Genomic DNA, 21,856 nt, shown 5'->3' on the forward strand with positions numbered 1-21,856 from the left:
CAACAATATGTAGTGATGGGTGATTTCAAAACACTGATTCATGAAGCTTCGAAGCTTAACGAATCTTTTGTTTTGAATCAGTGGTTCGGAGCGTGTATCTAACTGCCAAATTCACGTGAATTTCGAAACACTTATGACGTACACTCGTTTACTGAAATCATGTGATTTTGGCACTCCGAACCACTGATTTGGAAACAAAAGATTTTTAAAGCTTCATGAAGCAGTGTTTTGAAATCCTCCATCACTAGATATTGTTGAATAAAGTCATTATTTAGTTTTTTTGTGATTTTTGTGTACAAAATGTATTCTCGTCACTTCATATCATTAAGATTGAACCACTGTAGTCACATTTAAATATGTTTTTAGTAGCTTTCTGGGCAATGTAAGTGTTAATTGTCTTGCTGGTGATGCAGGCCTCACTGAGCCATTGGATTTTATGAAAACATATCTTAATTTGTGTTATGAAGATGAACGAAGTTCGTACGTGTTTGGAATGTCATGAAGGTGAGTCATTAATAACAGCATTTTCTAACCCTTTAACACCATTAATAATGAGTGTATAAACTACAGTTTCTTAAAACATTACATATTATTTAACTGAATTAAAACAAGGAAAAAAATAAATAAAAAACTGCTGATTATAAATGCAAAAGAGTAAAAAAGCATGTATGTCACCTAAAAAGCTTCACTGAAGGTACTGAAAAACAACAACAAAATTGAGAAAAAAAGAAAAAGAAAAAAAAAACATTGAGAATTGATCATTTCATTTACCAAAGAACACATAACCAAGTCCAGCTAATCAGATCCATCTTGACATACTGCTGAGAGAAAAACAACAATTTGGATCTTGAAGTGGAATCTTCTGGAAGAGAAGCTGAAAAGCTAAAACCAATTCACATCAAATTGATTTATCAATTTTACTTCCGAAGGAGCATTTGGAAACCATCAAGACTCTTGCACATGCATAACACATTTAAGATCCCTTTACTTTTCTTTTCTTTTTTTTTTTTTTACATTTTGATCATAATAGACTCCAATTTTGAAATGGCCTGCTTGGGAATGGATGCCACCTAAATGATTTAGAAATGTCAAGTGAGCCCATAAATTATAAAAGCAACATGGATTGTGGTGTAAATATTTCATGGTATGTGAAAGTGAGCCGGATGCTCCATGGGGTTTGTTGATAATGACCAGTGTGAGAGAAGCACAGACTGATAGGAGGAGAGATGTGAAGGGGAGTTCAGGCAGTTCTGGTGTGTTTCAGCTGGCCACCCTACACTGTCTTCTGGACCTTATGAGGGAGGAGATGATGCTATATTAAGCCGTATTTGTGATGCTACATTGCCTTCACACTAAGGACACATTAACCACAGTGAGATCGAGTTGAGTGAGGGATACTCATGCTTAATATGCATGTTTTGGATTTTTCACCCACAGGAAAGAAAATCAATTTTGGTGGGTACCTTCATGTGCAAATGCTGCCTGCAAAGACATTGCCTGACAGGGCAGCGAAGCAACAAGTCATCTGCCAAATCTTTCGGATGCAGCACTTGTTAATCTCTAAGTTGTTTGCTTTAAATCAGCAGTGTGCAATCCTGCTCTTGGAGGGCCACATTTAAGCAGAGTTTAGCCCTCATTACTGTAAACACACCTGATCCAGCTAATCAAGGTCATCTGGATCACTAGAAACTTCTAGGCAGGTGTGTTGGAGCTAAACTAAGGATGGTGGACTTCCAGGAGCAAATTGGACAGACTTTATTGAGATTAAATGGAGAGTCAAAAGAGACATTTCCTTACGTCTCCTTCTGCTCAGATTTTTGTTTTGTTTTTCCCCTGAGAAAAAGACCCAAGTAGTCTCATGTTTCTCCTTTAGAGCAGTGGTTCTCAACCCTGTTCCTGGAGATTTAGGTTATCAGCTCATTAGGAAAGACACCAAGAACCAGGATTGAGGACCGCTAGTTTCAGAAAAGATCTCAACAACATCTCAAAATGTGCTCTAATTTGCAAACATGCCAAAATCTGTAATCAAACATAAAAGATTTCAAACTGAACTCAAATATTTCTTATCATATTTGTCCAAGACCAAATTAGCAACATTTTAGTGGTCTTTTACTGTAAGTCAACAATTGGCTTTTTTTCCCTCCTTCTGAAGAAATTTATGAGAAACATCTAAGACAAATTTGAAACTTAATTGAAACATAGACCTAAATAAGAACTCCAAGGCCCGGTTTCACAGACAGGGCTTAGACTAAGCCAGGATTAGGCGTTAGTTCAATTAGGGCATCTAAGTAACTTTTATGAACGTGCCCTAGGAAAAAAACAAACATTACTGGTGTGCATCTAGAGACAAAACAATGGCACTGACATATTTTAAGATATATAAGTGCAAGTTGCTTTCAGTTAAAGGATTAGTTCACTTTTAAATAAACTTTTGCTGGTAATTTACTCACCCCCATGTCATCCAAGATGTCCATGTCCTTTTTTCTTCAGTCGAAAAGAAATTAAGGTTTTTGATGAAAACATTCCAGGATTTTTCTCCTTATAATGGGCTTCAATGGGCACCAGACGGTTCAAGGTCCAAATGACAGTTTCAGTGCAGCTTCAAAGGGCTTCAAACGATACCAGATGATGAATAAGGGTCTTATCTAGTGAAACGATCGGTCATTTAAAAAAAAATAAAAAAAGTTTACGTTTTATAAGCACAAATGCTCGCCTTGCTCTGTTCTGGGATGCGCGTTCGTGACGTCACATAATACGCAATTACGTTAAAAAGGTCACGTTTGGCATAGCCGGAAGTATGAGTCGGTGTTTACAACTTGAATGTGCAAATACTAACCCTGCGTCTCAGTCAGCTCCCTAGTTCCCTAGGTCGTGAATCAGTATATCATGGACGTGAATGTGGCTGATTCCCTGATCAGTGCCGTGACTACTGAACTAGGGAGCTGATTGAGACACACGGTAAGTCAAACGCCGTTTACAAAAAAAGGTAAAACAACTAATGGTTCTTCCATCCTGTGTTGTCAGTGCCATCAGACTGTCATACCCTTCTCCATCAGAACAAAAACACCTCTAAATGGGGTCGCACACCGGATGCGCACATTATATACGCGCAAGCTCAATTTTGACTCGACTCCTGATAGAAGAGCTGCACAATGGGAGTGTTTTACATCAACAGGGAAACGTTACATATGCTTTAATATTTCGCACTGAAGTTAGTGTACATCGAAAATGGTACAACAGAGCAAAATGAAAGAAAAGGCTACGTTTATTATACATTTTTAGACTTTATTCAAGCTGTTAAAGTGTAAAACTAATGTATCTTGCAGCACAGGGTGAAGTCAGTATGTACATTAACGTTTATTTGAGAGAAATATAATATAAATTTAATGTAAAACAATGTACATGGCGCTCTGTGGCGTGGCAGGATTTTGAGTCGTAGCTGGGCACCGCGGACAGGCGCCGGATGCCGCCGCCGGTGTGTACACTCATAAAAAACAATGCGTTCGAATTTTAAAGACGTGGCGCGGTGCTGAGTTTCCCATCTGGCGTGCGACGCTGTTGCTTAGTAACGGTGGAAATTCATTTTGTCCGGTAATGCAGCGAGATGGAAACAGGGACTCACCGACTGATTCTAATGGCGGGACTGAAATTGTCCAGTCGTGGCAGCATTGAGATTCTTCCTCTGTTGGCAATGGTTGGCATTTGCCACATGTGCACCACCACGTCTGCCCGATGCTGGAGAGGTGTGTGTCGCCGCAGCAGTCTCTTCCCTCTGCCTTATTTCTTCCTCTGTGTATTCCGGTTCAAAAAGGTAGGGCAGGGTGAAAAACTCATCTTCTCCTCGTCCGACATTGTTGTTTTGCCTTTTTTTGTAAACGTCGTTTGACTTAGTATTTGCATGTTCAAGTTGTAAACACTGACTTGGTACTTCCGCCTATGTCATGCGTGACCTTTTCAACGTAATTGCGTATTATGTGACGTCACGAATGGGCATCCCAGAACAGAGCAAGGCGAGCATTTGTGCTTATAAAACTTACATTTTATTAATTTTTTTTAAATGACAGATCGTTTCGCTAGATAAGACCCTTATTCATTGTCTGGTATCATTTAAAGCCCTTTGAAGCTGCATTGAAACTGTCATTTGGACCTTGAACCGTCTGGTGCCCATTCAAGCCCATTATAAGGAGAAACATCCTGGAATGTTTTCATCAAAAACCTTAATTTCTTTTCGACTGAAGAAAGAAGGACATGGACATCTTGGATGACATGGGGGTGAGTAAATTATCAGCAAAAGTTTATTTAAAAGTGAACTAATCCTTTAAACCATCTCAAACATGCATTTTAGTCCAGGACTAGCTTAAGCCTTGTCTGTGAAACCAGGGGCCATTCACACAGACTGCGTTTTTGGTTGAATCATCCCCATATACTGGTTGGCTTCATAACCCTGTCTCCTCTACACCAATAAGCTGATGTGTGGTGGGCGTTCTGGCGCAATATGGCTACCGTTGCATCATCCAGATGGATGCTGCACATTGGAGGTGGTTGAGGAGATTCCCCCTTCCATGTGTAAAGTGCTTTGAGTGCCAAGAAAAGCACTATATAAATGGAAAAAAGCACTATATAAATGTAACAAATTATTATTATTAAAGATACAAAATGCTAGGTCTAGAGACACTTTAAAAAAAAAAAAAGTATTGAACTACTTTTAACTTGAGCTCTGCATTTTTAGAACGCCATGTCATGCAAGAGACGCTGCAAACGATATGAGACACAAGCACAATGGTCTAGCACGCTTACACCGAAAAGGAATGCATAATGCAAAATTGCATTCTGTGTTACTTATGACTTCTGAGCAATACACGTGCACACGTCAAGCAATATTTGTCTCATGTATTTATGTATGCATTGAAGTAAAATCTCTATGTTTTTTTTATTCTAATGTGGCACATTTCAGAGTTAAACAGGATATTCAAAATGACAAAATGTAGGGCAGGACTTCATTTTATGCATCAGGAATTGATTGAATCTCCCTTTTCTTATGATTGGATCATGTAAAATGGCGTTACCAGAATAGGAAAGTCATTTCACAGACAGCAAGTTTTTAAAATTTGATGAAATATTATGAAGATGTGCATGTAATGTCACACACAATAGCATGCACCCATAAATCATGCACAATAAGACTAGGGAAATGCATTTAAAAAAGTACTTAAGGTCAATTTTGATGTCATGCTGACAGGCATTAACCCTGTAAAGCCTGACATATGAAATAATAGTAAGAAAAATGCATACAACATATCAGTTATCACTCTATATTTCGCAGTAATATGTCTTATAAGAACATGTTTATATACTTAGTATTTTGATCAGTGCTCTGTAGTTTTATTGTGGGAGGAAAAACATAATGCAATGGAAAACAATAATGACTGAGAGATGTAAAAATAAACGCTCCTCAAAAGCCTTTTAATACTTACAGTTTAACGTAATTTTTCTAACAAAATATGTATGGATGTTCAAGTAAACATAAGCTGTTTTAGTCAAGTAAGTGTTCATCTATAAATATTAATAATAATTAATCAATAGTCATTCTTACATTTTTGCATGTAAAAATCGGTAAACATTTCATACGTGTACCACAACCTGAAGGTAGACGTTTTTACAATTATACTAAAAGGCTGACAGATGACAGAAGGCATGTAATAAATTGTGTACAACATTTTTTGATCATTTTGATCAATTAGAGACCTTCAAAATTTGCATATCAAATGTGATACATTAGGATTTGAGGTTAAGTGCGTTGAGTGCAATTGGACATTGTGGAGCACGTGCCACGTTTGAGATTCCAGGCATTATTCCGAAAGAGTTAAAATCCACACACTATTTCACCAGATATCAATTTCCTGCAAATAAAATGCAAACACATTAACACTGTGCCTAATCAAAGTTGTGATATGATTGTTTCTCAATTAAAGGGAATCGCATCACGCTACTAAGTTGATATCCGTGTGTCAGATTTGAATAATGTGCAGTGGTTTAGAGTGGCAGAGAGGAACGCATTTGGCATACTGATGATACTTCACTCTCACAGACCCGCTGGGGATGGAGCACTGCGCTTTCGCCGCATATGGGATCCATTATTCCAACCCGTATTAAACAGCTTAATGGCCCCATCTCCCAGACTTTGATTTCCAGGATGATATAATGCGTGAGGATAGAGAGTGCTAGAGGAGGGGATGTGATCTGTCAGGAGGGAGGGCGTCGGATCTCTCACACACACACACTGTGACCCATCAGCTGATGACATGTGTCATGTTGATGGAAGACTGATGGGTCAGCTGTAAGTCATTCCGAACGGATGCACTGACAGAATGTCTCAAAGTGGCTTTAAGGAGCTACACGTCCTTGAAGGCATTTCCTGCAGTCTTGTTACCGCAGCTGTAGAAACTATTGGACCCGGTGTGATGGTAAAACTGGGCACATCAGGCTCTGATAATGATATTTCTCCTCTAGTGATTATCATTACTATTTACAGCTTCACTCCATCTGAGGAGGCATTTGTAGCTGTCCCTGCATCCCAATGTCCATACTATCCATCCTAAATAGTTTGTGAGATTAAAATAAGTGTGTCCCAAAGCATAGTATGTTGAAAAGGGTATGCCAAAAGTCCCCGGATGGTCTACTATTTCCAGTAGGTTTTCGAAGTGTGGATCCGTGCAGCCTATGGCTCTGTCCCGAATGGCACACTCCGGACTTGTGGACTTCCTCAGAGTCCACACTTTGGTGACGTCATGTAGTGCAGACCTATAGGGCCCTTGGCGCAAGTCCACGAGGGAGCATTGAGAGGTATTTTTGGGACAGACTCGATCTTCACGCCAGAAATAATGGTCTGGTTGTTTTTTGACAGGAGCTGCAGGTTCAGGGATAATATTTAGCATCAAGAACAGGTTTCTTTTCTTTTGCAAAATATTATCTTCGTGTCAACTACACAGCCTGCTTTTGCTTATGCCACCTGGGCATTAGACAATATATACATGCTTATTTAAATAATGTATACAGTTGTAATGATGAATTTACAGGTTTAAATATAAATACTAGGTTTACATATGACTCTGTAAAGCCCTGACATTCGGTTCTGTTTATTTAATGAATCATAATGCGATCGTATTATTCAACGCGCTATTATTATGTTTGAGATATCAACCACTGGTCGATGACTATAATGTTTGTATAAACTGTAGGTAACAACTGGTAAAATGTACACCTAGGTCATAAAAACCATAATGATACCTTACACTTAAATATTTTCTTCTCAGCCATGTCATCTTTTGTTCTTGAGCGAAATCTCTTCCCATCCGTTGTCTGTTTGGCATTTCGCAAGGATTCCTGGGTAGTTAAAGTGTGCGGAGCCTGCATCTATGCGGGCTTTGCGGAAGACCGCTTCAAGGGTACAAAGGGGGCGCTGCTGAGCACACTTTAGAGCGTTAAAATGTTAAATGGGACGACCTAAGGACTCGTAGACTCGGCGAGCACATGCAATTTAAGTCCATGAGACCGAAAGTCCACATGAAGTGCGCCATTTGGGACAGGGCCTACGTTGCCCACAATCCATTGCGCTTTGGACGAGAATTCAGTTCAGAATTACAAACACGAGTAAAATGTGTTAAAAAACTACAAAACATGGCAGATATGCGTGACCGAGGTTTGAGTGACTAATAATCAGTTGAACCTGATAGAAAATATTTATTTAATGTTATCCATGTTATATTTCATCTGCAAATACCAATGTGGACTTTTATAAATATCCGATTGGCCATTAACTTTTAAATGCATCATTATGCATTAATATGAGGAGAGTCCTCCACATGAAAGACCTGCAGATCAACATGGTAATGCATTTCTCTCTGATACAGTAGGAAATTAGCTAAATGAAATGTGGAGGATGTAAGATGATTGACAGGCCAGTTTATGGTGACAGGATGCAATTGTGTGACGGGAAAGTACAGGGAGTGCAGAATTATTAGGTAAGTTGATTTTCTGATCATATTTTTTTTCCAAGCACATTTTACCAATTCCAATCCACATCAATCTTAATAACTACTATTAATATTGTTTTTAATCATTTATAAGTGATATATAATTGTTCATGAAGGCTGGAAATGAAAAATGCCCTATATTCAGGTGTGCAGAATTATTAGGCAGGTTTTCTTTTACAGATAAAATGAGCCAAAAAAGAGATTTAACTCAGACTGAAAAGTCAAAAATTATTAAATACTCATGAGAAGGACACAATACTAATGTAATACTAGAAATTGCAAAGTTAAAGCATGACCATTGGACAGTGAAATGCTCATTGGGTCAGCGGGGTCATACAAAAACAGCTGGAGAAGAAAAGACACGTTAACTGCAAAATAATTAAGAATTAAGGTGAAGAATTAAGTGTGAAACCATCAGGAACCCTTTAGTCTCCAGCGCCACCATTTCCCAGTACTAAAACCTACCTGGAGTCTTCAGAAGTGTGAGGTGTCAGGATCTCAGAGACTTAGGTTAGGTGAAGAATCCTAAAAAATGACCCGCTCTTAATAAGAATCACAAGCTGAAGTGTTATAAAGTACATGAAGACTGGGTTTTTATAGGCCTTATAGACAGACAGCTTGAGAGTGACTCCTGAAGGACCAGCACCACATCCTCTTGTACCACTGTTTGAAGAATTTATCTTCCAGAATCTGGCAGTAAGTTTTGGAAGATCATTTAGTCCATCTCTGCAAGATGGACATTTCAGGATAAGAGATGGACTAAAAGTGAACTCCCACACCTTACTGCCAGATTCTGGAAGATAAATTCTTCAAACAGTGGTACAAGAGGATGTGGTGCTGGTCCTTCAGGAGTCACTCTCAAGCTGTCTGTCTATAAGGCCTAAAAAAACCCAGTCTTCATGTACTTTATAACACTTCAGCTTGTGATTCTTATTAAGAGCGGGTCATTTTTTAGGATTCTTCACCTAACCTAAGTCTCTGAGATCCTGACACCTCACACTTCTGAAGACTCCAGGTAGGTTTCAGTACTGGGAAATGGTGGCGCTGGAGACTAAAGGGTTCCTGATGGTTTCACACTTAATTCTTCACCTTAATTCTTAATTATTTTGCAGTTAACGTGTCTTTTCTTCTCCAGCTGTTTTTGTATGACCCCGCTGACCCAATGAGCATTTCACTGTCCAATGGTCATGCTTTAACTTTGCAATTTCTAGTATTACATTAGTATTGCGTCCTTCTCATGAGTATTTAATAATTTTTGACTTTTCAGTCTGAGTTAAATCTCTTTTTTGGCTCATTTTATCTGTAAAAGAAAACCTGCCTAATAATTCTGCACACCTGAATATAGGGCATTCTTCATTTCCAGCCTTCATGAACAATTATATATCACTTATAAATGATTAAAAACAATATTAATAGTAGTTATTAAGATTGATGTGGATTGGAATTGGTAAAATGTGCTTGGAAAAAAAAATATGATCAGAAAATCAACTTGCCTATTAATTCTGCACTCCCTGTATGTCCCAAAGCTTGTCTACTCTTTTGCTACACACTCAAAAGTATGTACTTTTTGTTCACAGAAAGAGTACATACTTTTAGGGTGTAGTATAAGTTTGCGAATTGGGACGCAGCATATGTGTTCGGCTGGAGGGATGGGAACCAACACTCTAAAAAATGCTGGGTTAAAAAAACCCAAGCTGGGTAAAATATGGACAAACCCAGCAGGTTGGGTTAAAGGGCACCTATTATGCCCTCTTTCACATGATGTAATATAAGTCTCTGGTATGGTCAAGTTTCAGCTTAAAATACCCCACAAATTTGCCCCTATTTGGGGGTGAGCAAAAACATTCCTTTTACTATATTAATATATTGCTGGCTAAAAAAATAAATCCAAAATTGGTTGAAAAAAATGGCTGGGTAAAAACAACCCAATCTCTGGTTTTGTCAATATTTAACCCAGCAGTTTTTAGAGTGAAGCGGCCTTCCTCTGCCGCATTAAATAGTCCTAATAAAAGGCTGTGCGCTGAATGCTGGGGCTGGCATCGACTCCGATTCCTGGTTTCGTTGTTTTCGATTCTTTGTTTTTTGATAGATTAGAGGAACATGTTCACTTAATCTCACTGTGACTACATGATATGATATGAAGGCTTACCTCCTTTGTATACATTGATTATCAGCAGCTATTATCTCTTCACAATAGACAAGAACAGAACACCCTTTAAAGGGGACTTATTATACAAAAATCACTTTTACATTGTGTTTAAACGTGTGTCAGCAGTGTGTGTACACAACCGCCCTCAAGTTGCTTCTGCCTTATTAGCATAGACCCTGCCCTCAGTGAGCTGAACACAGTCCACCATGTTGATCTCCTCACCAGAGCATTTAACAGCACCATCAAGTAAGAAATGTATTCTTATTAAAGCTACTAAGTTATTCAGTCAAGAGCAGTGAGTGATTTTCTGTTTTTCTTTTGTTGTTTTTATATTAATTGCATATACAGCAGTAGGTACTGTATATTACGCTGCTTTCACATGAGATTTCTTTACTTGCTGTGTTTACCAACTGTGTTTATGTGAACTTTGTGTGTTTTTGATAACCTTGTGTGTATTTGACAGTTTAAAGGTCCCGTTCTTCGTGATCCCATGTTTCAAACACGTTATATTGCACACTATAAACACAATCAAAGCTTCAAAAAACACAAAAAACGGGACCTTTAAAGGTGCTAAAGAGGATCTTTTAGTCGACTGAGAAACCAAAGACTGTTAGTGAGTTTTTGAAATGAGCGCATGCGTAAGAACAACCTCCCCTCCTTCACCTTTCGAGGGAACACCTCCGCAGGTAACTCATAATCTGCAGTTGTTACTCCTGTCTCCTGACAAAAACTGGAGCATGCAGCCACGCACGTCTCGCACAAGGAACGTCATGGCAGTGATTGACAAGCCAGAAGGCCAATCGTTTACACAATGATCGCGTAAACGATTGGCTGATGTTTTTAAGGCCCTACCTCGTGCACAGATGATGTATATTAATATTATTACTTTCAGTGCACCTAATAAATAGTCTTTTATCAGTTAGTAAAGACAGTTTCAAGTAATATTGCAAAAATGTATAGAACAAAACATCCTCTTTAGCACCTTTAAGGACAATAACACATGAAAGAGAACTTAGTTTAATACTCACAGGACGCGCCGTCTGACAGCCAGCTTTCTGTGCACGTGCTTCAGATGTGGCGCTCAGAAAATGCCATATATCAGAAGTTTAGACTGATATGCAGACAATAAACTTCCTTGCTGATGAAGAACTGCAATGTCACATGAGCATGACCGCGATAGAGATGATAATTAAAATCAAAAAGATGTTTTGTTTTTGGCAGAGTATCCAAGGCACGAATTGTACAGGCTCCGCCCTTCTTCTGGAGAGGGGGTGGGGAGCAGCAGCTTCTTTGCATTTAAAGATACATGCACAAAAACAGCATGTTTTTCCTTCCATTCAAAAATGATCTGTGGGGTATTTTGAGCTGAAACTTCACAGACACATTCTGGGGACACCTGAGACATAAATTGCATCTCGTAAAAAGGGGCATAATCGGTCCCCTTTAAACTAAATTGTGGATTTTATAATACTAGTTTATACGTTTTATATAGTTTAGACACCTACAATAAATCTGTGTTTGTGTATAAATTTCTGTTTTGTGTGTTTTAGGTACACAAACTTGTCCAAGATAGGCTAATCTATATTTGTCAGTCATATGCTATTTGACATGCAGGATCACAGAATGAAACGGTGACAAGCCTCATTAATTTAAGTGAACAAAAGGTAAATCAGCAATGCATTTATGGCTTTATGTGAACGTTTCAGCGTGACATAACAATGACACCAAGTTATTATATACACATACTAGTGACATCATTATGCTGAGGCACTGACATAAAATAATGGCTGCAATCGTATTATTATTTATTGTTTCACTGGAACAAACTGTCTGAAAAAAACAGCTTGAGGAAATGAATCATACATCGCATCTCTATAGTGAGCGACTGAGAGGCAAATTAATGACTAGCTCTATTAAAAATTAAAAAAGCAATTAAAGAGGAGTCGATTCTCTTTGATGGAATCCATTCTTGACTCCCATCACCTCGGAATCAATTCTTTATGGAAACGATTCCAGCGCTACTGAATGGCATCTCAATTCTCACATGGCTGTGTGGTTTGTGTGTCTGCAGGTTCCTCTGAATGCTGTTATGAGTTCCTGAGTGTCCCGTTCTCCCCGGCCAGCTGTCTTGGAAGAGCAAGGGCTCAGGTGACAGCAGTGGCACCCAGAGAAACAAACACTGACGACCAGCCATGGCGAGCGGTAACTAACCTCCTCTAATTATGTCCAGTACTTGCTCTGTTTAGCAGACCAGTCAAACCACACATGCTTCCAAAACCTAGTGAGCTGCCTACATGGGCAGCATTTTAAGCATGGTAATCATGTGAAAACTGTTCCAAACGTAGGCAGGATGATTACACTGTCCTCTGAGATACCTCGTTACAGCAAATTTTAGGGCAGCCTCGCATGTGTCCATTGTGGAAAATGCAATCCCATTATGCATTGCATTGAGCTCGGTGAAATTTATAGTTTTATTCAGCAAGGATGCATTGATCAAAAGTGACAATAAAGAAATTCTATTGTTACAAAAAATTTCTATTTCAAATAAATGCTGTTCTTTTAAATTTTCTATTCATAAAAGAATCCTGAAAAAATGCATTACGGTTTCCACATGATTATTAAGCACAACTATTTCAACATTAATGATATTAAGAAATTAAATACTGCAACATGAACAGTTTGAAACAAAAAAAGTTCAATCTAATTAAAATTATGTACATGCTAGCATATTCAGAGTAATGTGCTATTAGCTTAGAGAACAATCTCTATTGAAATCTTTGAGTCTCCCATATGCATGGGGTGGGCATTGTCCATTTCCTCTATTCAATAAGTTATGACATAAAATTATTAATGCAATAGTCTATGTGTTACACATTTAAATGACTGTTGTATCAAAGCCAGCTTGGACATTGTGGACTTTGGCCTACTTATTTACATAATATTTTGTCTCTCTATAGGCTTAGGCTATACACTGTTGTGACAATACTAACATTATGTTTTATATATTGTTATTTTTTTATTGTAAAATAGGAAGGAAATAAAGCATATACATTATTACACTGAAATAGTGTTGTGATTGTTTGAATGGGTAGGTAACGTTTAGACTGGGCATCTCTGAACTTTAATTCAACACCTTTGAACTAAAGTAAGACCTAATGTCTACATTTACGTACAGTTTGGTTATTTACAGCAGTGACAACCGCATTGTGTAACCAAACTTACACCCGTAAATTTTCAGGACTCACAACCGCATTCTCGAAAAAAAAAAAAAAAAAAATGCACTGCCTGAATGGACTCTGACTGTTTGTCACAAAGTGAGAGAGAGCCACCCTGCGCTGCACAAACACGTGTCCACTGTGTGTTGTGGGTTTTCAAGTGTGGTTTCAGTAACTTGCAGCGACTGAGATACGAGCTGTTTGTCATCTGAAGGTTTTAGATCCAGTCACTGTTGTCCATCACACCTGCTTCCGTCAGTTTTGCGTTGTACATGCGACTCAAATGATCCGCTTTCCACCCAGATATAAAAGCTGCTGTCGGTTAATGAAGATTTGACGGATGAACTCGCGGGACATGAACAGGATATATTGAGACTCATACTTGTAAGCAGGGCTTGACATTTTCTGCTCACCAACCACTGTGGCTAGTGGTTTTCCAAAGTTACTAGCCACTCAGCATTTTCATTGGCCACAATTTTGGCATTGATACCATGGGGGAAATACTGCCATATAGATATTTTTTATATGATCTCATAATTTGGCAGCAGGTGTATTAGGCTGCTGTCACTTTAAGACCTGACGTGTTTTCTTTCTCAACTGTTTACATTCACTTAAAACATAACTGACTATGTTTACAAGAATACTCACACATTATTTTGTGTGTATTTTACTGTTTAAGTGCAATAAGCAGTGAAAAAGAACTCAATTTAGTACTGAGAGGCGGCTTTATGTGGCGCACATGTGGGTGTGAGCACAAAATCTGCAGGAATTAATACAATTATGTGCAATACGTGCAATCAAGCCCTGTAACACCAACAATAATCATCCGGAGCAAATGAAACTAGTAAGGGGAGGCGGGTTTGTGTATCAACTCACTGTCACTGTACAGCTGGAATCATTCTGCGGAAAATGAGTATTGGAAGCTTTTGAAATATTCCAGTATTGATATGTATCGAGAAATCTTTTTTTGACAATTATATTTTTGCAATTTGTTTATTATTTTAAATGCGTTTTTAAAAGACTACAATTGAAAAAAAAAATAAATAAATAAATTAAAAAAAAAAAAAAATATATATATATATATATATATATATATATATATATATATATATATATATATATACAGTGGGTACGGAAAGTATTCAGACCGCCTTAAATTTTGCACTCTTTGTTATATTGCAGCCATTTGCTAAAATCATTTAAGTTAATTTTTTTTCCCTCATTAATGTACACACAGCACCCCATATTGACAGAAAAAAACTGAATTGTTGACATTTTTGCAGATTTATTAAAAAAGAAAAACTGAAATATCACATGGTCCTAAGTATTCAGACCCTTTGCTGTGACACTCATATATTTAACTCTGGCGCTGTCCATTTTTTCTGATCATCCTTGAGATTGTTCTACACCTTCATTTGAGTCCAGCTGTGTTTGATTATACTGATTTGGACTTGATTAGGAAAGCCACACACCTGTCTATATTAGACCTTACAGCTCACAGTGCATGTCAGAGCAAATGAGAATCATGAGGTCAAAGGAACTGCCTGAAGACCTCAGAGACAGAATTGTGGCAAGGCACAGATCTGGCCAAGGTTACAAAAACATTTCTCCTGCACTTAAGGTTCCTAAGAGCACAGTGGCCTCTATAATCCCTAAATGGAAGACATTTGGGACAACCAGAACCCTTCCTAAAGCTGGCCGTCCGACCAAACTGAGCTATTGGGGGAGAAGAGCCTTGGTGAGAGAGGTAAAGAAGAACCCAAAGACCACTGTGGCTGAGCTTCAGAGATGCACTCGGGAGATGGGAGAAAGTTGTAGAAAGTCAACCATCACTGCAGCCCTCCACCAGTCGGGGCTTTATGGCAGAGTGGTCCGACGGAAGCCTCTCCTCAGTGCAAGACAAATTAAGGACAAGACACCATCTTGGAGTTCTTCAGGTGTTTTTTAGCAAACTCCATGCAGGCTTTAATGTGTCTTGCACTGAGGGGAGGCTTCCGTCAGGCTACTCTCCCATAAAGCCCCGACTGGTGATGGTTGACTTTCTACAACTTTCTCCCATCTCCCGACTGCATCTCTGGAGCTCAGTCACAGTGATCTTTGGGTTCTTCTTTACCTTTCTCACCAAGGCTCTTCTCCCCCGATAGCTCAGTTTGGCCGGACGACCAGCTCTATGAAGGGTTCTGATCGTCCCAAACATCTTCCAGTTAAGGATTATGGAACCTCTTAGGAACCTTAAGTGCAGCAGAAATTTTTTTGTAACCTTGGCCAGATCTCCATAAAATTCAACCTGCCAAAGTGGCTAGTAGGATTGACTGTGTTACACAACACTGCTGAAATCCACCCACACTTGGTGGGATGTCGGGTGTTCATGTCAAGCCCTGCTTGTAAGGAAATGCTGTTGTCAATCCCTTAAAGGTGCTATAGAGGATGTTTTGTTTTATACATTTTTGCAATATTACTTGACACTGTCTTTACTAACTGATAAAAGACTATTTATTAGGTGCACTGAAAGGAATAATATTAATATACATCATCTGTGCACGAGGTAGGGCCTTAAAAACATCAGCCAATCGTTTGTGTGATCATCGCATAAACGATTGGCCAATCTGCGCACGTCTCTCACAAGGAACGTAATGGTAGTGATTGCACAGATGATGTATATTGATATTTTTCCTTTCAGTGCATCTAATAAATGAAGAATTCATTTGCAAAAACAGATAACTCCATTTTTATTAATTCTCACAAATATTGTTTTTTTTTTTTATTGTGCATTCCAAGTAACATCAATCAAACTGCAGTTGGGTTGTTTTGATTAAGTAATAATAACTGTAAAAAATACAGGTAAATTAAAAAAGTTCATTGAAAGTATGTTTTTTATATATATTAAAGGTTTGTTTTTTAGCAAAAGCAGATAACTCCAACAGTTGTTTTTTGGCAAAAGCAGATAACTCCGCATTTCATGTTTCAGAGTTAAACAAAACCCATGTAATTGCTTTGTAATTGCATTTAAAACACACTCAAACACAAGTGTGCACACAAACGCGCACACACTAACGGATCGACACACAAGCACACTCTCACACACACACACACACATGCATCCACGCACGTGTGCGCAAACACACGCAAACCAAGGTTTCAGCATGTAAGTCGTGTATGGTGTTCAAGGACTTACAGGAGTCAAAATTATAAATCCTCAATCAATTTTAGACAGCTTTAACAAAACTTCCCTCCCTCTTTTTGAAGTGACTAGAAGCCTTGTCACCTGACTTGAACGCTGCACGCTGATTCGCTAAAACAGACTTAACGGTTTCTGTACGCAAACAACAAGGGCGCTTGTCGGCTTCTGCTGTAAAACGTGAACTTGCGATGCCTGACAGTGGACAATACCGGCTTTTCTGACAAAATGGTTTTAGGGTACGGAACGTGCTATATATGGAGAATAATGCACAGCACTTGTGCATTATTTTAAAAAATGGCGTTTATCGGTTTTTGCAAATGAACTCTTCAAATAGTCTTTTATCAGTTAGTAAAGAGAGTTTCAAGTAATATTGCAAAAATGTATAAAACAAAACATCCTCTATAGCACCTCTAAACTGACAGTGTGAATGTAGCCTAATAGACTGTATTCTCTTTTGCAGCAGCAGACGGCATCGGCAGTTTGGGAACCGAGCAGAGCCACATCAACGTTCCCGTGGCCGATCCCAGTGCCTGGGCCACCGCCATGAACAACCTGGGCATAGTGCCGATGGGCTTAACTGGGCAGCAGCTGGTATCAGGTAAAGCCTTGCTCTCTCCCTCCAGTGTGCTAATCCTCGTGTTTCATCCACAGCTCTATCTGTTCTTCCCTTTCACGGCAGGGGGAATAAAAGACAGATATTAAACCGGGGTTCCCATATTCCCCCTCTGGCAAGCTGCACAGGCACCAGCCTCCCCTGCCAAATATGTGACCTTTAAAAGCAACACTACACATTGGATTTTACATTGAAGCATGTTACAGTTTGTTGAGCTTTATTCTTCGGCTGAGATACTGAATTGTTGTGGATCTGAAAAGCTCACGGCCTGGCGTGACGGTGGCACCTACCGCTTTCTTGCCTTAAGCTCTGAGTGCTGCTCTCCTCTGAAGCTTTGTAGAGATTGTCCGAGAACTGGACAGCTCTCTTCATTGCTGATCATCAGCAGCCATCTGCAATCAGTCTTCATAACAGGCCTGCTGCTTTTGTAAATGCCAGTTACACACGCACACACATTCAAACAATGCCTCATATAATCAGAAACGTTTATGATTTTATCACAAACAAGCTGTGGATGTAGTGAACGGAGTGCTTGACAGTTTGTTTTCTTCATACACTGGCAATTCACCTCTCTTGCTTTGACAGCACTCATGAGTGGGAGTGGAAATAGTTCAACTACAGTCAAGCTACAGTATTCTCTTAAAGAAGTTATTAGCTTCACCAAAAGCTGCTAACAAAGTAGCCAACTACAATGAAGCTATTTAAGTAGCATTAAATGTTTTCGCATCTAGATATTATGCAGTGTTATGACTTATTATTTGATCTCTGTTAGGTGTTTATTCTATTAAAAAAAAAAAAAAAAATACAGTACTAACAGATTCATAATACTACATACTGTATACAAATAGTAATGAACATCAGCATTTAAGTGAAAAGCGGATACTTGAATATGATTGGTTTATTTATGATCTTAAACTGTCTGAATGAACCGATTCTCTAGAATAAACTTGTTTTTGATTATTCCTCTCCTCATTTGCTCACTATACAAATGTGAAACTAAAAACAGCAAAAAAAAAAAAAAGAAGAAAAATGTAATTTGTACACTACCATTCAAAAGTTTAGGGTCTGTAAGATTATTTAATGTTTTTTAAAGAAGTCTCATACCAAGGCTACATTTATTCGATCAAAAATACAATACAAACAGTTAAAATTGTGAAATAATATTACAATATAAAAATAACTTTTTTTCTATTTTAATATATTTTAAAACGCAATTTATTCCAGTGATCAAAGCTGAATTTTTAGCATCATTACTCCAGTCTTCCGTGTCACATGATCCTTCAGAAATCATTCTAATATGCTGATTTGGTGCACAATAATTATTATTCATGTTGAAAACAGTTGTGCTGCTCCATATTTTTGTGGAAACTGTAATAATTTTTTTCAGGATTTTTTGATGAACAGAAAGTTTAAAAGAACAGCATTTATTTGAAATATAATTCTTTTTTTAACATTATAAATGTCTTTACTGTCACTTTTGACCATTTTAATTGCCCTTGTGTAAGGAACACACAACGAAGAAGATTAAGTTCAAATAAGTCTGGAAATCCAACAGGTACTGGCAGGAACACAACACAAGGCATACAAGAGCGGATAATGAACATAGGGAAGACAGGAACTTAAATACACAGATGATTAACTAAAATGACATACAGCTGTGAATGATCTAGTTAGTGTCAATGGTGATAGATTGTGGTGGGAAAACGGAAAAAAAGGAGCACATGTGACAGATGAAAACCAAAACAAACAGAATGTGAGTCCGTGACACCTTGTTATAAATGTAAATGTAGCTTGTTACTGGAAAAACTACATTTTCAAGCATATAATACTTAAGTTCGTAGTGTTGCTACTTTTTTTGTTAACAATTCCCCATTCAAGACACTTTTTGAGACAAATAAATTCTCTCCTTGGTTTGGTTCCTATTATAATTACTATCACGCTAGGGAAGCCATGGATTGAGGCAAATTAGGCTCAGATTAAAATGCATGAGGCAATATTTCAAATCATGATTATTTATGAGAATTTGGGAAGTCATTTAAATTGCATATAGTTTTTTTTTTTTTTTTTTTTCTTGGGTGATTTCAGAAATCATCTAAGAATGAATATTAAAACTATTATCCTCAGCTTCCGAGCTAAAGCCTTTGGTAATACGCCGCAGCTGAAAGAAACTCTTTCAGCAATTCACATGAGGATTTTCTATACGGTATCCACTTTCTTTCTGTGTTTCTTTCATACACACACATGTAGTACATTCAGGCTTCCAGCGATTTGCTTCTAGATACCTGAAAGAGGATTTTGTCACACTAGCACAAATGCTGGCCTTTGAGAACAAACAGGCTGGAAAGTCTCAGGCTTCAGAAGAACTATTATGACGCTGACAGAAATTCCAGCTTCAAAGGAATGATTGGAAAAGATTTGCCTGGTTTCTGTTGAATATAACAGATTATGCTGAAATAACCTCTGAGTCTTTGTTTTAATTTCCCTCAGCATGTTTCCAGGCACACTTCAACATCACACATATTGCTTATGACACACACACACACTCACACAGCTTCTATTTTGTCCCATATCTGCTCATAAATTTGCTGCTCACAGAGCAGATGCCCACTTGCACATTTTTCGCAAGCAGTTTCATTCTCAGCATTTCAGCACATTTTCTATTGATTATAAATGTTTATTTGCACCAGCTCATTAGAAGACATGCTTTGTCAGAACATTTTTTTTTTTTTCAGATGGTTTTATCTGGCTGGATTGGTGAGGCACAGCAATGAATACGGCTCTAAATATAGATGATTTTCCCGCAGTTAGAAGTTGCTTTTGTTGTGGCTCCATTGTGAGAGTGTTATATTGAGCATGCTGGGAGATTTGGGTTCAGAATGTAAGCCCTGAATGTATGAATGCATAGATTTACACAAGATTCACCAAGGCTGCTTTAAGTGGCTTAGAAGATGAAGAAAGAAAGGAAGAATAAAACCCAAATCAGGCTCCACCAGAAACAGTCGCGTGCCGTCACGATGACCTATTTAACTACTGCACTGTATTGACAAAGAAACATCTTCCTGAATGCTGTTTATGGAAACACTGGGACCTAGAAAGATGTATGTGAATACGGCCAACAAGGGTAGAGCTTGTGTTGAAATCTGAAAAAATGACGCTATATAGTATATAACAATGTTTATGCATTTATTCTAATTTGATTGTCATTTGGTCAGGAAAGTAGTATTATTTTATTTTATTTTATTTTTTTATTTTATTTTATTTTATTTTATTTTATTTTATTTTATTTTATTTTATTTTATTTTATTTTATTTTATTTTATACACCACCAAAAAAACAAACAAACAAACAAAAAAGTCACTGTTTGAGTTTAAATAGGCAAAGTTTATGACTGGATCATTATTGATCATTATTAGTGATTATTATGTTTCTAGCATGTTATATGTTTGGCAACAGTTCTTCTAAACTCTAAACTCTTCTAAACTCTAATTTAGTTTTATTTCTTAAGCATGTAGGAAGACATATCATGGCCATATTCCAGGATTCATCAGGGTCAAACTGTAAAAGAATGGTTCAGAGAGCATAAATAATCATTTTCACACATGAATTGGCAGAACTTAAATTCATTGAAAGTCTTTTGGATTTGTTGGAGGAGACTTTACAGAGTGCTCACCTCTTGCATTGTCAATACAAGATCTTAAAAGGGCTCTTCACATATTCTTCTCATAACATGTTGTGATATTATTTCCATCAAGAGGTGCATCAGTTTTTGATCAAGATCTTATATTGAAAATGCAAGGTTCGTTTTCTTCTGATTCTGGCTTAGACATGTATGGCTGAATTTCACTGGTTGACATTTTGCAGCATCAGAAGTAAGGCTGGGTGATTTTTCCGATTAATTCGGATATAATGTTTTGCCTTGATTTTATTATTTTTAAATTGAGAAATCACGATTTTGAATAAAAATCACAATCACAAAAGTCACAATTAGACATGTTGACAATGCAGCAATGATAACCGTTAAGAGAAGAAACTGATCCGACCTCATGATTAATCACTCTCATGTGACACTCTATGAATGTAGAACACATCACTAGTCTTAGCATCTGTGCGTCTAAAAAGAAGCGCAGAACGCGAAGGTCTCGAGACGCATTTTGAGACATGATGCAATAATGAACGAATAAAACATTTGCCATGCCAACTTGCTAATGTAAACAGAAGCTCGCAACGCTTGCCCCACCTCCGAGTTCTGATTTGTCCACTGTTTTGGAATTGACACGGCGTCTTAAAAACACGGCACTCGTGCGAGGCGCTGCAAAAGACGTGAGCGTAACGGTCATACACGTCCTTCTAGCGCGTGTTTACATAGAAAAACAATTGAAAAGTAGCACATTGGAATAGAAAAATGCCTTCTGTGTGAATAGCCCCGAATTTTACAGAGCATTTACATATTACTGGTGTTATTTATTGCTATTAATTTTTGGCTAAGAAATATTTAGCATTTTTATTATTTTAAATTATTTCTGTGTATATAGGATATGTTTAAGATAAGTTTGTACAACATTTGCCTTCATATTTAAAGGTGCAATATGTAAAAAATACAGTAAAATATACAAAAACCACTATCCCAGTGTTATTTATTTTGTTCACTTGAATACTTACAATATC

General features: G+C 37.8%; 1 protein-coding gene across 1 annotated transcript in view; it reads left to right on the forward strand.

Moving 5' to 3' along the window:
• enox1 (ecto-NOX disulfide-thiol exchanger 1) overlaps nucleotides 1-21,856 on the forward strand; it is a 142,864-nt gene that overhangs the window by 78,574 nt on the left and 42,434 nt on the right. Inside the window, exons 2-3 of the mRNA XM_067409533.1 lie at nucleotides 12,254-12,384; nucleotides 17,039-17,176. Coding sequence (XP_067265634.1) covers nucleotides 12,375-12,384; nucleotides 17,039-17,176 — 148 coding nt within the window. The 5' untranslated portion in view covers nucleotides 12,254-12,374. The remainder of the gene's footprint in view (nucleotides 1-12,253; nucleotides 12,385-17,038; nucleotides 17,177-21,856) is intronic.

This window comes from Chanodichthys erythropterus, chromosome 14 (assembly GCF_024489055.1).
Source record: "Chanodichthys erythropterus isolate Z2021 chromosome 14, ASM2448905v1, whole genome shotgun sequence".
In the NCBI taxonomy this organism is placed as follows: domain Eukaryota; kingdom Metazoa; phylum Chordata; class Actinopteri; order Cypriniformes; family Xenocyprididae; genus Chanodichthys; species Chanodichthys erythropterus.